The sequence below is a fragment of the Pollicipes pollicipes genome, unplaced genomic scaffold (genome assembly GCF_011947565.3).
Source record: "Pollicipes pollicipes isolate AB1234 unplaced genomic scaffold, Ppol_2.1 Scaffold_4295;HRSCAF=5057_pilon_pilon_pilon, whole genome shotgun sequence".
Taxonomy (NCBI): domain Eukaryota; kingdom Metazoa; phylum Arthropoda; class Thecostraca; order Pollicipedomorpha; family Pollicipedidae; genus Pollicipes; species Pollicipes pollicipes.
This window is the reverse complement of record NW_023596461.1, coordinates 26138368-26151932: the sequence shown is the minus strand read 5'-3', so window position 1 is coordinate 26151932 and position 13565 is coordinate 26138368. Positions and strand designations below refer to the sequence as shown.

Below are 13565 nucleotides of genomic sequence, written 5' to 3'. Positions count from 1 at the left end.
CAGCTGCTGCGGAAGAGCATCCTGCAGATGACGGAGCCGGTGATCGAGGGCCCGCTGGGCCGGCCGCCGTTCGAGACACCCACCATCGCGCGCGCCGTCACCAACTTCGTGCAGGCCCGGTTCAGCGCCAGTCCCAAGGTAGCAGGCGGTGGTGCGCCGGCCATAGACGGGACGGGACGGGACGGGACGGGACGGCACGGGACGGGACGGGACGGGACGGGACGGGACGGGACGGGACGGGACGGGACGGGACGGGACGGGACGGGACGGGACGGGGGACGGGGACGGGACGGGACGGGGACGGGGACGGGGACGGGGACGGGGACGGGGACGGGGACGGGGACGGGGACGGGGACGGGGACGGGCGGGGACGGGCGGGGACGGGGACGGGGACGGGGCGGGATGGACGGGGACGGGTACAGGGATGGGACGGGACGACCGGCGGTCTGAGGCACGGCCGTCATCCCCTGACCGGCAGGGATGGGTTTTATCGCAAGGCCTGAAAGTCGGATTTAGGGTGCACTGGTTGCTGAGTTCGACGTTGGGGCTTCGGGGACAGTTCGTGCAACTGAGGTCACGTCCACGATCCCATGTGGGCGCGCGACAAATTTAGAACGAGTCGGTTCTCGGACACCTCATCGCTCCATTATCGCTGTCTAATGTCTCCACGCACCGCGTCAAGTCATGGTTCGCGTAACAGCAGGCATGAATCGTCCCTCTCTGACGGCGCGTCGCCGGCTCCCAACGTGTCCTGATCGCTGTGCACCGCTCCACCTGAGAGCTCCGCTGTTGGGCACCGCAGGAGCAGCAGCTGAACTTCGACCTGGCCAAGGCGTTCCTGCACTACCTGAACCACTGGCGCTGGGAGACCCCCGGAGCGCACGCCGGCGCCAACCTGAAGGAGACCACCCTCTACAAGGTGCACTTCACCAGGTGGGTTATGGCTGGAAGCCCGGGCCGGCGGCGGCCTGAGGGAGACGACCCTCTGCAAGGTGCACTTCACCAGGTGGGTCATGGCTGGAAGCCCGGGCCGGCGGCGGCCTGAGGGAGACGACCCTCTACAAGGTGCACTTCACCAGGTGGGTCATGGCTGGAAGCCCGGGCCGGCGGCGGCCTGAGGGAGACAACCCTCTACAAGGTGCACTTCACCAGGTGGGTCATGGCTGGAAGCCGGGGCCAGTGGCGGCCTGAAGGAGACCACCCTCTACAAGGTGCACTTCACCAGGTGGCTCATAGCTGGAAGCCCGGGCCGACGCCAACCTGAGGGAGACCACCCTCTACAAGGTACACTTCACCAGGTGGGTGATGGCTGGAAGCTCGGGCCAGCGGCGGCCTGAAGGAAAACCCGCGAAAGGTGCTTATCACCTGTCAGTCAGTTCGTGTCAGCACGTTTGAACAGCACAATTGAAGTCATTAAATACTGACGCATATTGTGACGCGCGCCACGTGCGTCACCACAGCCCCTTCCCTAGTCGGATGCTGCGCACTTTTTTTCGTGGCTTCCTCGACCGCGGTTTCGGTTTTTCTTTCCTCGAACGGGTGTGCACTTGGTACACGTCTCTGCCCCGCGAACGTGCCCCGAAAACCTCGCGTGTCGGCCGCGCCGCAGATGGATGTGCTACTGCCACGTGCCGACCATCTGCACGTCGATGACGCACTGGGACCCGGCGGCCGTGTTCGGCCGCTCGGTGCTGCGTCTGCTGCTGCGCACGGTCAGCGCCCGCCTCCTGCAGAAGATCGACATGGACAAGGAGAAGATGGCCAAGGACAAGCGGCTGCTGATCCTCACACACATGCCCAGGTCAGCTGGCGCGGCTGTGGCGCTGTTTGTCTTGTTAGACGCTGGTGCTCGCACACATGTCCAGGTCAGCTGGCGCGTCTGCGGTGCTGTTTGTCTTGTTCGACGCTGGTGCTCGCACACATGCCCAGGTCAGCTGGCGCGTCTGTGGCGCTGTTTGTCTTATTAGACGCTGGTGCTCGCACACATGCCCAGGTCGGCTGGCGCGTCTTTGGCGCTGTTTGTCTTGTTAGACGCTGGTGCTCGCACACATGCCCAGGTCGGCTGGCGCGTCCGTGGCGCTGTTTGTCTTGTTAGACGCTGGTGCTCGCACACATGCCCAGGTCGGCTGGCGCGTCCGTGGCGCTGTTTGTCTTGTTAGACGCTGGTGCTCGCACACATGCCCAGGTCGGCTGGCGCGTCCGAGGCGCTGTTTGTCTTGTTAGACGCTGGTGCTTACACACGTACCCAGGTCAGCTGGCGCGTCTGCGTTGCTGTTTGTCTTGTTTGACGCCGTGAAATGACACTGCTTATTGCGTACACACCTTATGGTGGGGTGCAGAGCTGGGTGAGGGGTGAGTGACCGTTCATCGAAGTAGTGTCCGATCACTCTCTTGGATTTTTTCAGGGCATTGCCTCCATTGCTCAAATTGCCAGAAATCGAGCTAGGCTTCGGTGTTATGTGCTTTCCCCGAGGACGCAGATAAGCCTGCACACGACTCAACGCTGTATGTGGCCCACACTCACGTTAATACACGGGAATGGCAATGTAACGCTGATGACATCTCTGCCCAACAGGTTTCTTTCTTTGCTTGAAGAAGAAGTCTATGGGACCTCGACCAACATCTTCGATATAGACTTCAAGCCGCCTGCCCAGAAGTCTATCGGTGAGTCGTTGCGTCGTGCATTTGCCGTGCCTGTTTATCTACGTCAGTTTTATTCATGTCTGTTTTGTCATGTCTATTTTACATTTGAGAGGGATGAAAGAAACTAAAAATCCCTCACTGTGCGGCTTGAATTCTACGTTGTGAATTGGTACTGTCCTCTATGACGTGCATATGGTAAGCTATAGGACTATTCAAGATGTGCCGCCTTGAAGTGTTCGCCGCCATTAGACTGCATCTCGTTGGATTCATTTAGGCTTGTTAGCGCGTTCGTTGACGGTTGGCCCTTACCGTGTCCCAGAACCGCAGCCTTGATCCATGATCGTGTCCGCTGATAGTGCCGTCCAGTCGTCCTGTTTCCCGTTTGTGTCCCTGGATCCCGGCAGGCTGCATCCCCGGGCTGTATCCCCTGCGTCCCCAGCTGGTGACCCCAGCCCGTGATCCCAGCCCGTGATCCCAGCCCGTGATCCCTGCCCGTAACCCCAGCCCGTGACCCCAGCCCGTGATCCCTGCTCGTGACCCCAGCCCGTGACCCCAGCCCGTGATCCCTGCTCCGTGACCCCAGCCCGTGATACCTGCCCGTGACCCCAGCCCGTGATCCCTGCCTGTGATCCATGCCCGTGAGCCCAGCCTGTGACCCCAGCCTGTGACTCTGGTCGGTGACCCCAGCCGGTGACCCCAGCCCGTATCGTTCCGCAGAGGCGCGGCCGGAGCCGTCACCGGGCCCGTCGGCGGCGGCTGCTGAGGAGCCGGCGGCGGCGCGCCGACGGCCGGAGAAGCGCACCGCCGAGGACGACGAGGAGCGCGCCGTCAAGCGGCCCCGGCCCGACGAGGACGTCGACCCCGACCTCGTCCGACAGATCCTCGAGAGCATGGAGGACCCCAAACGGCTGGCCGGCCAGGAGGTACGTGCCAGCTGGTGTCACCGGTGGCGGCCAGTGGCGGCGGCCGCAGCCAGAGCGGCTGACTGGGGTTCAGCGCGGCTGTTTGAACAATCGACGACTGTTGTTTGCTGATGTTGTGAAGCTTATGTGCCTTGGTTGTTTCTTCGGCTTTTTAAACGGTCACTGAACTTGGCTGTCAAGTGTTACAGCTGAGGCTTGCGGAGCGTTTCCGATCTGTTCAGGTGTGCTGAACGCATCTGTGTGGCAGCACGACTGCATGCTGTTATCCGGGCCGTATGATTTCTGTCCCGTGTTGTGGCCGCCCTCGGCTGCTCAGTGCGCAGTCACGCGTCTGCGAAACATCTGCTGCGCGGAGGACCGTCATGCAGAAACACGTGACTGCATAACCAAGCCATAGCCAGCGGCAGTTCACCGAATGGGCTGGCCTTTTTTTCGACGAAATTCGCTAAGTTGCGGCGGGTCACGTTTCGAGCTATTGTCTCTTTTACGTCTACCTCTCGCTGGGTGTGGGTGACAGTGTGTTGTTTCGAGATCGGTTTCGAAAAAAAAACGCGACATTGGTCGCTTCACGGTCGATCGCTGGCGTCCCTACGGATCGGACAGTGCTGGGCGACATGGGTAGTTTGTAGGCGGCACATGAGCCCACAACATGCAGTTGGTTCCATGGCGTTATGTGCATGATCCGTCGGGATCTGGGGTGAATCTTATAAAATGCCTAGAAACGCCGGATCCGTGGTTTTTGAACGAGCGCACGTGGGCCGCTCGCACGTCATAAGCCGCGCTTTTGCCAGTGTGGTAGTCCGTTCTTTGCCGAGTCGAAATTTGCGGATTTCGCTTCCTTCAAACGGATCGGATTTGTAGCCCGTGGCGGTTCTGTGTTACGTTGCATTTAGTGTGTTTTCGTCAGGAAACTCATCTGTGAACGGAAAATCAGGAAACGTACAGCATTTAAACAATGTTGGTGTGGTATCATTTATAAGAGAATGTGTGGAAATGCAATCATTAAATCTTGCTGTTTGTTAAATCCTGTTGCTCCTGTTTCTTCCTGCTTTTCGTTCGTCACAGTGGATTAGATGACTATCGAAAACACACGTACACAACGTGACTATTAATCGTCGGAGGGTATCAATCGGGCACCTTTGAACTGAGGTACTTGATAATGCCACAGGCACTGTTCACCACCATTGGGTACCTGTGTGACCCAGTTGTGTTCAAATCCGAGAGATAAGAGTAACTCACCCTTCGTCATGTCGTAGAAAGGCCGATACGATTTTGGTATGTTGTGCCGTGCCTGCCAATAATGCGTGTTATCATTCCTTTCATTCAGTCGTACAATTTGCATAGTTCAATTTTTTGGAGTCTGGCTGGTGTTGGTCGCGAGGAGCTCAATAATATTTGTATTCTGCTTGGTCTAAATGGGTATCCTTTGATGTTTCTCATGCAGACATATTGATACGAAAACATGCATACACTGTATTTCCTTTCATAAGATATTGTTTCATTCATAAGATATTGTCAGCTAGCTGCATTGACGCACCATTAGTCCCCGCTGAAGTCCGCAATACCTGCTTGGTTGTAACATGTATGCCGGAAGCAGCTCCGCCCGCCGTCCTGGTCATCCGATGACTCCCAGCCGGCCCCGCGGATCCCTGCCACCAGATCCTCGCGATGCCCCGCTTGTCAGGAGCAGGCTGCATGCGCCAGCCACGAGTGGGCCGAGAGGCCCCTGGGAAGAGGGACCCTGACCGGGCGCCCAGCGTTCACTCCGGGGGCTTTTGCGCGGGCCAAAGCTCAGCGGTTGGCCCCCAGGCGCGTGTAGCACTGCCCCAACGTGATTCATTCTCCTTCATCCATAGTCCTGAAATGATGATCTCTGATCGAAAGGCCTCTAATCCATACAGCCAAACAGCCAATTCTCGGGCTATGTAGTGCCGGGTGCAGACGTAACCATGTGACCTCACCGCTGGCCGGGAGGGTCGTATTGGCAGAGGCGATGACAAGCTACGGTCAGCCTGCCCCGCCACGGGGTGTCGAAAGCAACTTTCTATTGATGTTGCAGACGTTCGAAAGGTTCAGCCACGGGATGATACATGAAACTGACGCTGTCATTGGTTCGCTTCCAATGCATGCTGGAGGCCAGAATGTGCTAGATCCTAGTCATGACCATCTCAACTGTGGATCCCCGCACATTGCTGAAAAAAAACATGACCCAGTGCCTTTGCGCTGGAGTTCCCAGAGCGTGCGATGTTTGCTTCGGGGCGTAACACCAGCTGGAGGCTTTGTTGGATTGTTTTCTGACGTGCCGGCGCCATGGGACTGAACGGGACCGTCTGTTCTCCACAGTCGCTGTTCTCGGAGAACGCGGCCCGCGACGAGGCGGCCAAGGCCGAGGAGCGCGCCGGCCACATCAGCTTCCACGTGGTCGGCAACTCGCTCAGCCAGAAGGTCAGCAAGACCACCATGCTGTGGCTGGTCGGCCTGCAGAACGTTTTCTCGCACCAGCTGCCCCGCATGCCCAAGGAATACATCACGCGGCTTGTCTTCGACCCGTGAGTTCCGGCCGCGCCTGGCCGCTGCGCCGTTGCCGCTCTGCAAACCTGGGAGGCTCTGGGTGGTTTTTGTCCGCGCGCTGTTATCCGTTTGTGTGTTTGGTCTTGCGCCCTGATGAGGCATTTCAGTATTTCTTGCGCGTATTTCTTGTGGATGTGCTCATCACTTCTCCTCTGGATGTGTTATGCGGTGTCAGCCTGGATATTTTTCGCGTTTGTTTTCGTTTAGTTGCTGATTTACAGACTCACGCTGCGAGAGCCGCGCGTTGTTTGCGCGAGCAGACTGTGTGGTCGTCGCCGCTCCCCAAGCTTCCCGCCGTGAGGCCCCGTCCGCCGTCTCGTGGCACAGGCCGCCGGCCGTGTCTCGCTCTCTGCCGTCCTGACACAGACATGCTCATCGGGCCGGCGGCAGGAAGCACCGGACGCTGGCGCTGGTGAAGAACAACAGGCCGATTGGCGGCATCTGCTTCCGCATGTTCCCCAGCCAGGGCTTCACCGAGATCGTGTTCTGCGCCGTCACCAGCAACGAGCAGGTGCGTTCTGGCGGCCGGTGTGCGGCGCCTGTGTAGTTCGACGCTTTTTGTTGGATGTAGTGTGATCCAGCGCTTTGCGTAAACACTTGTGTATTTAAGCCAGGAATTTGATCAAAGAATCAAACAAGATATGGGATATATATCTGGTACTCATATCGCGCTCAAATATCACATACTTGGTACAAATGTCACGAGTCGCGTAGTTGTCGGTCACAACCTTGACCTCGCTCGACCTGACGTGTCGTGCCCGTCCGTCAGGTCAAGGGCTACGGCACGCACCTCATGAACCACCTGAAGGACTACCACATCCGCCACGGAGTGCACCACTTCCTCACCTTCGCCGACGAGTTCGCAGTCGGTACGTCTCTCATTGGGCCGGGGTCCGCCGACGGCGGCACTCCTGAATAACGCCCTCTGGCGCCAGTCAGTGATGACGCTGCGCGCCTTCTGCCGCTGATGATAGTTTAAACGCGTGATGATAAGCCGCGTTGCGTGGAAGTGTTGTTGCGTCTTGTTATGATCATTTCAGTGTCATGGTATCCTGGCGCGCGCGCGTGTGTGTAGGGAACAGCTATGTAGGCCATGCATTCCACACATTAGCAGTCGTCGCACTGCGAATGTGAAAACGTGCCGATCGGTTGATCTGTCGCTGCGCTCCGGCAGGTTACTTCAAGAAGCAGGGCTTCAGCAAGGAGATCAAGCTGAACCGGAAGAAGTACGTGGGCTACATCAAGGACTACGAGGGCGCCACGCTAATGGGCTGCGAGCTGTCGCCCCGCATCATCTACCGCCAGTTCAGCTCCGTCATCAGGAAGCAGAAGGAGGTGGGTGGCGTCGGGAGGCCTCTGGCCGCCACCCTGAGGAGTTACTCGGGACTGCGGCCGCCAACAAGCTGTAGCAGGGCTGATGTCCTGGCGTCTGCCGCACGTAGCTGGTGTTAATGCTCCCTGCTCCTGCTCCCTGCGCCGTGCCAGGGTTTCCGAACTGCCTCGCCCAGCTGGGATAGAGGTCCGAATTGGTCCGCAGTCCGCTTGGAAACATTAGTGATGTAAAACCATGTGGTAAACACCGCCGTAGTGATTGTATAAGCTCTCCGCTGGTAGCCTTTTTCAGTCAATGGATCTCCGTCCAAGACACGAAAATGGCCCGAAGGTAGATCAAGTCATAAGCAATCGGGACTCTTCTAGGCACTGCACCGGGACCACGCAACACAGCGCCACAGCTATGCCACTGAAGTCTTTCTCTGTGTCTCGGGCAGAAAGTACGGTACTAGGACCACCTGTGGCCTCCCAGACCTGGGTCATCGTTTTCACGGCGAATACCAGTGATTTGCTGTAGTGAATTATTCGGCTGGAAGTGGTATATTGCGCTTTTAATGAAGCAACAATGTTGTTTTGGTTCCGATGTCGCCCAACGGCTGACCTGGGAGCGACTTGGGTCAAAAGGGTCGCCCAAGTCGAGCTAAATCACCGCACCTAGGCCCCGAAACTGTTTCGCCGGGACCCCGTAACCTCACTTGACCCCACCTTCATACTGGCAGCGATGCTCCGTTGGCATGCTGTCAGCCTTACGGCCTTATGTATCCCTGTTTGCTACACCCAAACATCACCCGGACTACATTATCGTTTCAAAGTGGTTAAAATGGTAAACATGTTATTTTTAGGATGCATGCATCGCTAGAGAACGACTGTTTACATAAATTCATATCAGATCATGCTAGTACACTGACATGACTTGACCTATAACATGCCAACGATCAACAGACTGCCCAGTCAGGACTGGTGGACTTTCAGCCCTTTGGCTGAAATTCGGCCCAAACCCATGGTAAACCAAACCCGAGCATTGCACTTTCGGAACATCAAGGAACACGACCCTTGACGCATGCCTTGGATAATGACCTTATATCTACGTTGCCTGATGTAACGCGAGGTCGCGATTGGTTTCAAGATGTGCGGCAGCTGCCGCAGTTGCGCTATCAGCGGAGTCAGCGTATACTGGTCAGTCCCGTGCGTCGTTCCAGTGTGCTCTATCCGAACGGATAAGCATATGAAGGGCCTTGGTGGGCAATGCTTTTACTTTCGCGCGCGAATCCAACGGAAAGTGTCCATTTTTGGCCTCGTTTCAGTGGCCCAAGATTATCAAAAGGTGTTGACCGTGGCGCCGCGCGTCGGTGCTCCGTGTTGCAGATTATCAAGCGGCTGATCGAGAACCGACAGGCATCCATCCGCAAGGTGCACCCGGGCCTAACGTGCTTCAAGGAGGGTGTACAGGGCATACCGATCGAGTGCATACCAGGTACGGGGCAGCCGCCAAACCCCGGTGGCGCGGGCTGGGCGGTGGAAGAGGGGGCGGGGGTTATGACGACGCCGGGCGGTCGTTCACGCGGCGCAAGTCGTCGTGCCCAGTGATCCGGTCTGCCTTCGTCCAGTGCGTGGAGTATTAGCCGGTGACGTGCCGTTTATCCGCACATCTTCACCCAAGACCGCCGTGAAGAGTGGCATGGCACAGCGCGGTGTTGCCGGCTGGATGAGGCGGCTGCCGAGGGAGCCCGGCGCGGTCGCGGCGTCCGCGGTCGTGATCAGTGGTGGCCAGCCTGCTCGCGCCCGCGCCGTGCGGAGACTGCAAGTCACCCCTGCCGCCGTCGCCGGGCACTCCGTGCCGTCCGTTTATCATCTGAAGGTCATTGTCTGAACACTCGTCCTGCCGCGCCGGTCGGTTTATTGACTCGGCTGCGCAGTGGCTCGAGGTCACGCGCTGCCGGGCGCGCGGGGTTCGGGACCGAGCGGGGGAGGGCGACCGCTGCTGACGGTGGCAGATGACAGCCGGCGGGACCGATGTCTCCTTCCCGCTGGTGGTGTTGGCCGCTGGCCGTGTGGACGAGGCGAACCCACCGCCGCCGCCGCCCCAGAGGTGCAGGTGGCGCGACTCCAGCCTATAAGTAGGTTTTTAAGGGCCCATGGCGCGGCGTACGCCTGTCATACGCTCGCTGACACCTCTCAATCACATGCGTCGCTAGGCAAGAGGCATCAATGACTTTTCGAATCGATCTTGAAAACGTGTTTGCTTCAAACGTGACGAAAAGCTATCTCATCCATCTCGCCGTGAAGTTTCTTTTGGGGTTACCTCACATAACGATGTTGGGTTCCCCGTTCTGGTCGCGGCCATCATCTGATCCGCCAATCAGCTACACAAACACGTACCCTTGTTCGCCTCCCCTCCTTGACCGCGCCGCTGTCATAACAGGGAAACGGCGACCTGAGCTGACCCTGACCCTGACCCTGGCTCTGACCCTGACCCTGACCCTGGCTCTGACCCTGACCCGGACCGTGCCCGGGACGGCAGGGATCCGGGAGGCCGGCTGGAAGTCGCCGGAGAAGTCTGCGCGCGTCACACGCAATTCGGACGACCTGGGTAACGCCGAGCTACTGCAGGGCACCTTCCGCACCCTGCTGCAGAACATGCGCCAGCATAGCGCCGCCTGGCCGTTCCTCTCGCCTGTCGACCCTACCGACGTGCCCGACTACTACGAGTTCATCAAGTACCCGATGGGTGAGAGCAAAGCGGACGGGACAGGGATGCGGCGGGTACTGGGGTAATCAAACACGCTACAGTCTGGAGTTGCATGTTTGTGAAGGTTTCACGCGTGTTGTACGTGAGGTGTTACTCAGGTGTCGCGTTCGTAGCGTTAAAATGGTCCTCAACACGACGATACGCTGATATATCTTGCGTGCCAGTCGTATTTCTTTCTTTGTTTGTCTGTCGGTGTAATTTGATGTGTGCTACAAGACGCACATCTGACATTCGATCTTGTCTGACCTTCGATTGTGTCCCCAGATCTGGAGACGATGTCGAAGCGGTTGAAGAACAAGTACTACTGCAACAAGCGGCTGTTCATTGCCGACGCCACGCGCATCTTCACAAACTGCCGCATGTACAACGACCCAGACACCGAGTACTACCGCTGCAGCGTCACCCTCGAGAAGTACTTCCACAACCGGCTGAAGGAGGCCGGACTGACGGACAAGTGAGCGGCCTTGGTGCCGCGCGCGGCCCACCGGGGCGGGCGCTGAGTCGGTCTCATCGCTGGAGGGCGTGGGGAGCGCGGTGCGGCGGCGGGTGGCGGTTGCGCACGCAGGCCGCTGCTGAGGACGTGACGGCGAAGCGGGCGCGGCCGGCGGTCGCCTGCGCGCGACACCCAGCCTGGTGCCGAAGCGAGCCCGCCGCCCAGCCGGACGGCGCGGCCGAGTGTGTGGAGGTCGAGCCGGGCGCTGCTGGCGGCGGGGCGCCCAGCCGAATGTTCCCGCCGAGTGTGCGGAGGTCAGGCCGGGCGCTGCTGGCGGCGGGGCGCTTAGCCGGATGTTCCCGCGGAGTGTGCGGAGGTCGGGCCTGGCGCTGCTGGCGGCGGGGCGCGCAGCCGGATGTTCCCGCCGAGTGTGCGGAGGTCAGGCCTGGCGCTGCTGGCGGCGGGGCGCGCAGCCGGATGTTCCCGCCGAGTGTGCGGAGGTCGGGCCTGGCGCTGCTGGCGGCGGGGCACCCAGCCGGACAGCGCGGCCGAGTTTATGGAGGTTGGGCCGGGCGTTGCTGGCGGTGGGGCGCCTAGCCGGACCGCGCAACGGAGTGTGCGGAGGTCAGGCCGGGCGCTGCTGGCGGCGGTGCGCCCAGCCCGTACTGCCAACTGGCGGCGCTGCTGGCGGGTCTGGCGTGCCGTGACTGTGGCGTGGTCCGGACCGTTCGGCCAGCAGCCGACAGTCGGGCGCAGCTGGTTCGAGAAAAACGGCTGCCATCTCCCAGCCATGCTGGCGGTTTTCAGCCCAGCTTGACTTGCAGACACGGATAGGCATAGCCGTGTTCGTGAAGAATGTGTAGTCATTACTTGTTAGCGACGAAAGCTCATGCCGTCCCGACGCCGTCTGTGGGCAGAATGTTCGTATGGTACTTCGCGTGATTGCTCGATGCTATCTCAAAGTGGTTCCCTGGCGTAGCCCGTTTTCGGCCGTCTTCGCCTCTGTCCCGCTTGTGCCGTCCTGCCTCCTAGCCTAGGTGCCTCCCCCGTGGTCCATAGCCGGTCGTCGGCGTTAAGGCCACGGACTGGCGTTATTCTCCAGCAGCCGCCGATCGGGAAGTGAAGCTGAGAAGCTGCTCTAATGTTTGGAGCGCATTGTCCAGCGCAGGAGGCCGCTCGGAGATCATCACCATCGCTCTCGTTTTCACCAGTCATGTACCGCTGCAGTGTACTCAACATGCCCCAATAGATCCTGTGTTTGTTGTAGCAGTGTGATCTTGAGGCTTGGCGAGTACCATTAAGTGCAGGACTTCCGCTGCATGTGCGCTAGCCCACGAGGCTTTTGGTGTATGAGGCTGAGCCATCGCGCCAGAACTGCTATGCTTTCACGTCAGCGTGGGGGTCATGCTCCAGCATAATCCACTGTATTCTCCCAAGTTGCCACCATCGTTGCTGTGGTCAGTTCGGGCACCGATGAGGTACCGTTGTCGGATCCCTGCACGATGAGGGAATAACCGTTCAGAACCGTCTGCTGTCGCGGCATACGTCACATACCCTTTACGTATTCACTGAAATCTACGCGGTGACGTGACCAGAAGCTAAAGTTTTGCATTGGAAGTTGTTAAAAACATGCGTTTATAGGGGCAAAAAGGGGTAAAACTCCTTTTGGTGGTAAAGTAGGGGACATGTCCTCCTTCCGCTCCCAGAAGCTGTACCCATACGTGCTATGCAGTGGGTTGCAACAGTAGGTGTCGGTATGAATAAGTAGATACACCTTGTAAGATCGCTGTAGCTAGTCACAAGACGGTGGACAGCTTGTAAGTAGTCACCTTGGCCATGGCTGTCGACGAAGGCAACCCGTAGTGCATCTTTCAAGCTGGTGCGACAACGGAATGATACACGAAACCGTACAGCTTTGTGATAGCTCCGTACACAATTGGAAAATTGGCATTGGGATTGCAACTAATTCCATCGACTTTGGATCGGGTATGCGGGACTACATACATTATCAACAACATTTGCGAGGAGCGTTATGCACGTAGATAAGGTCCTCTTCCTCGGAGAAAAATCGAGAAAATGGATATATAAATGCTCCGATGTTTTGGCAACACGCCTTTTTTAAATAAGACAGTGACAGCCCTCTTTCCCGGAAGAATAACAGGAGAATGGATATATATATATATATATATATATATATATATATATATATATATATATATATATAGATAGATAGATAGATAGAGATATATATATGTGTGTATATATATATGTATATATATACATATATAATATATATATGTATATATATATGTATATATATATATATATATATATATATATATATATATATATATATATATGTTTGTAAATGGGTCGATAATTCGGCGACATGCTTTTATCGAAACAATAGCAAACTTGCTTGAATACAATAGCAAAGGTTTGCTGTTGTTTCGATATAGGCATGTTGCCGAAACATCAACCCACCTACATCTCCATTCTCCTGTTTTTTTTTCCGAGGAATAAGGCTTTTACTACTGTCTTATTTATGTGAACAATGTTCCTCGCGGATGCACTGGACCCCCCCCCCCCCCGTGAGGCACTACCTTTCCGTGGTGGGGGGGGATTGCGTGCCCCACTAATCCTGCGGGCGGTTGGGAAGGCTTGTAAAGCGCCCCTTCCGGCCAAAGAGGAGGGGCCAGACGAAACGTGCCTCCCGCAAGGGCTCTGACTCGTTCAGAGTAGGGATTAGCAACCGCTCGGCCCCAGCTTTTCAGTCTTATCTGGGTCTCGCCGTACGCCGTTGGATCCGCAGGTAGCGATGAAGGGATCCTGGTCACTGAGGGAGTTGCCCTGCGGGTCAGTCGGGGCAGCTTACAAACACGTGGCTTTGGCCCGAATTTGTGATCCTGCGGAT

The 13565-nt window shown here is 57.5% G+C and overlaps 1 protein-coding gene across 1 annotated transcript in view; it reads left to right on the top strand.

The window, feature by feature from the left end:
- The window catches only part of LOC119096772 (histone acetyltransferase KAT2A), a 15986-nt gene extending 5160 nt beyond the window's left edge, over nucleotides 1–10826 (top strand). Inside the window, exons 5-16 of the mRNA XM_037219694.1 lie at nucleotides 4–138; nucleotides 803–933; nucleotides 1610–1801; nucleotides 2576–2664; nucleotides 3361–3566; nucleotides 5910–6115; nucleotides 6528–6648; nucleotides 6907–7006; nucleotides 7312–7472; nucleotides 8835–8943; nucleotides 9991–10197; nucleotides 10483–10826. Of these exons, the coding sequence (XP_037075589.1) occupies nucleotides 4–138; nucleotides 803–933; nucleotides 1610–1801; nucleotides 2576–2664; nucleotides 3361–3566; nucleotides 5910–6115; nucleotides 6528–6648; nucleotides 6907–7006; nucleotides 7312–7472; nucleotides 8835–8943; nucleotides 9991–10197; nucleotides 10483–10676 (1851 nt within the window). The 3' untranslated portion in view covers nucleotides 10677–10826. The remainder of the gene's footprint in view (nucleotides 1–3; nucleotides 139–802; nucleotides 934–1609; nucleotides 1802–2575; nucleotides 2665–3360; nucleotides 3567–5909; nucleotides 6116–6527; nucleotides 6649–6906; nucleotides 7007–7311; nucleotides 7473–8834; nucleotides 8944–9990; nucleotides 10198–10482) is intronic.
- Nucleotides 10827–13565: the final 2739 nt, after the last annotated feature.